This window comes from Emiliania huxleyi (genome assembly GCF_000372725.1).
Source record: "Emiliania huxleyi CCMP1516 chromosome Unknown EMIHUscaffold_1713, whole genome shotgun sequence".
NCBI lineage: Eukaryota > Haptophyta > Isochrysidales > Noelaerhabdaceae > Emiliania > Emiliania huxleyi.
The window spans coordinates 1-1950 of record NW_005200867.1 but is presented as its reverse complement, the minus strand read 5'-3'; the positions used below and the strand labels follow the sequence as shown (position 1 = coordinate 1950).

Sequence of the window (1950 nt, the reverse complement as noted above, 5' to 3'; positions counted from 1 at the left end):
CAATAGTGCCAGTGAGCGGGAGAGTGAGGCGGAGGTGAGTAGAGGCGGAGGCGCGAGTCGAAAGGCCGCGACCGTCAAGTGGTCCCGTCCTCATTTTCCTACAATCGCTGTGAACCCAGCCACGTACGGAGAATGCTCCGAAACCGAAAATTTGGGAGCGCTTAGCGCGTAGGACCGTAGGTGGAGGGCGGCTCGTTGTGCGAGTATATGGGCCACGATGTCTCAAATATGAGGGGTTTTGACTCCTACCGGCTCCTGACGCTATCCCTGGCAGCTCTAATGACCAGGATCAGTAGTGTTGTGATAGAGGTTGCCCATACTAGCGCAGGAGCTGCCACACTCGCCCGGACCGTCCCCTTCTGGGGCCGGTTCCGCAGCCCGCGAGAGCCGACAGCGGGGCCGTGCCGCGGGTGCCTACTGCCGAGTGCCACACACACTGCGCCGTCCCGCCATCACCTACAGGCTGTCTTGAGTGATGGCTGGGATGTCCAAACGCCACCATCTTGGCTCTTGCGACCTCAAACCCGCGAGCTGTATGGGTGGTCCTGACGTCGACAGACGCCCGATGACCACGGTGAAGCTGAGCCGTAACGAGTCGACAAGTCTCGTCTGAGCCCGTGGCGGTCGCCGGCTGAGTCGCCGTGCACGGGCCGGTACCTCAGGCGTCACCTCCGCAGCCTCAGGTCTCAAACTCCACCACCTCCGCCGGGACACCTTCGGTGGCACGCTCGGCGGCGACTTTGTGGCAGCCCCACAGCGAGCGCGGCATCGAGCCTACTCGGTCTGGTCGGTCGGCCGCACTCCCTGGGTGCCAGGGAGTGCGGCCGACACGCGAGCGGTGCTTCCTGGAGGCCCTCCCCGGCTGTGGGGCTGCCACAAACTCGACACACACATTTTGGGACATTTTCGACGCTTTTGGCCCATATACTCGCACAACAAGCCCTGACCAGCACCAGGCACCAGCTGGTCTCTGTACACCGCACTGACCACGAGTCTCTGGGGGGGTCCTAGGCCACAACCCCCCCCCCCCAGCATGTGGTGAAGGTGCTGGGGGGGGCGGGACCCCCCCGAGGGGGTGATGACTCGCCCCCCGCGAAAAGAGCCGGAGGTGGTGATGGCGGTAAAGACGGAGGGGGTGATGACTCGCCCCCCGCGAAAAGAGCCGGAGGGGGTGATGGCGGTAAAGACGGAGGGGGTGATGACTCGCCCCCCGCAAAAAGAGCCGGAGGGGGTGATGGCGGTAAAGACGGAGGGGGTGATGACTCGCCCCCCGCGAAAAGAGCCGGAAACACGAAAGACACCGGCGGATAGGTGCAGCCCACGTAGACGTTACTAGTGTGCTTCCTGGAAAGCAGCGAAAACTTCGTCAACAGCGCTGCCAGTCCCACCTCGCTGCAAATATCAGTTGCATTCTCGGTATCCTGAACTGCCGTGAAGTTGGCGATGAAGGTGCCGATGGCATTGGTGATTGCAGGCTCAACGGGCGGGAATGACGGAGGCATCGGCGGATTCGCTTTCGGTGAGGCGGGCGGGAACCCCGGGGGTGGCGCCATTGTGGGCACGCTGGTTGGCGTCGACGTCGGAGAGGACGACAGCAGCGAGGTTGGCGTCACGCTCGGCGTCGAGGAGGGGGCGGCGCTCGGCGCCATTGTGGGCACGCTAGTGGGGGCGGAAGAGGGGGAGGAGCTGGGCATCGACGAAGGGGCTAAGCTCGGCGATAAGGAGGGGGCAGCGCTGGGAGATGATGATGGGGTAGAACTTGGCGATGAGGAGGGCAGACTCGTGGGGGCGGCACTCGGGGACGAGGAAGGCGAAATCAAGGGAGCCATCGAGGGCGCGGCAGGAGGTGGCGAAGGCGGAGGGCTGGGCGGCGGCGGCGAGGGCGGCCGCAGCGGCGGCGGCGGGGAGGGAAGGTGCGAGGGCGGCGGTGGCGATGGCGACGGTGAGGGC

At 65.0% G+C, this 1950-nt stretch overlaps 1 protein-coding gene across 1 annotated transcript; it reads left to right on the top strand.

Moving 5' to 3' along the window:
• Positions 1 to 1443: 1443 nt before the first annotated feature.
• Positions 1444 to 1846, top strand: EMIHUDRAFT_253436 (hypothetical protein; the record flags this gene model as incomplete). Its single annotated transcript, XM_005784195.1, has 1 exon — positions 1444 to 1846. A coding segment is annotated over one exon (403 nt), but the record flags the coding sequence as incomplete, so codon positions are not given.
• Positions 1847 to 1950: the final 104 nt, after the last annotated feature.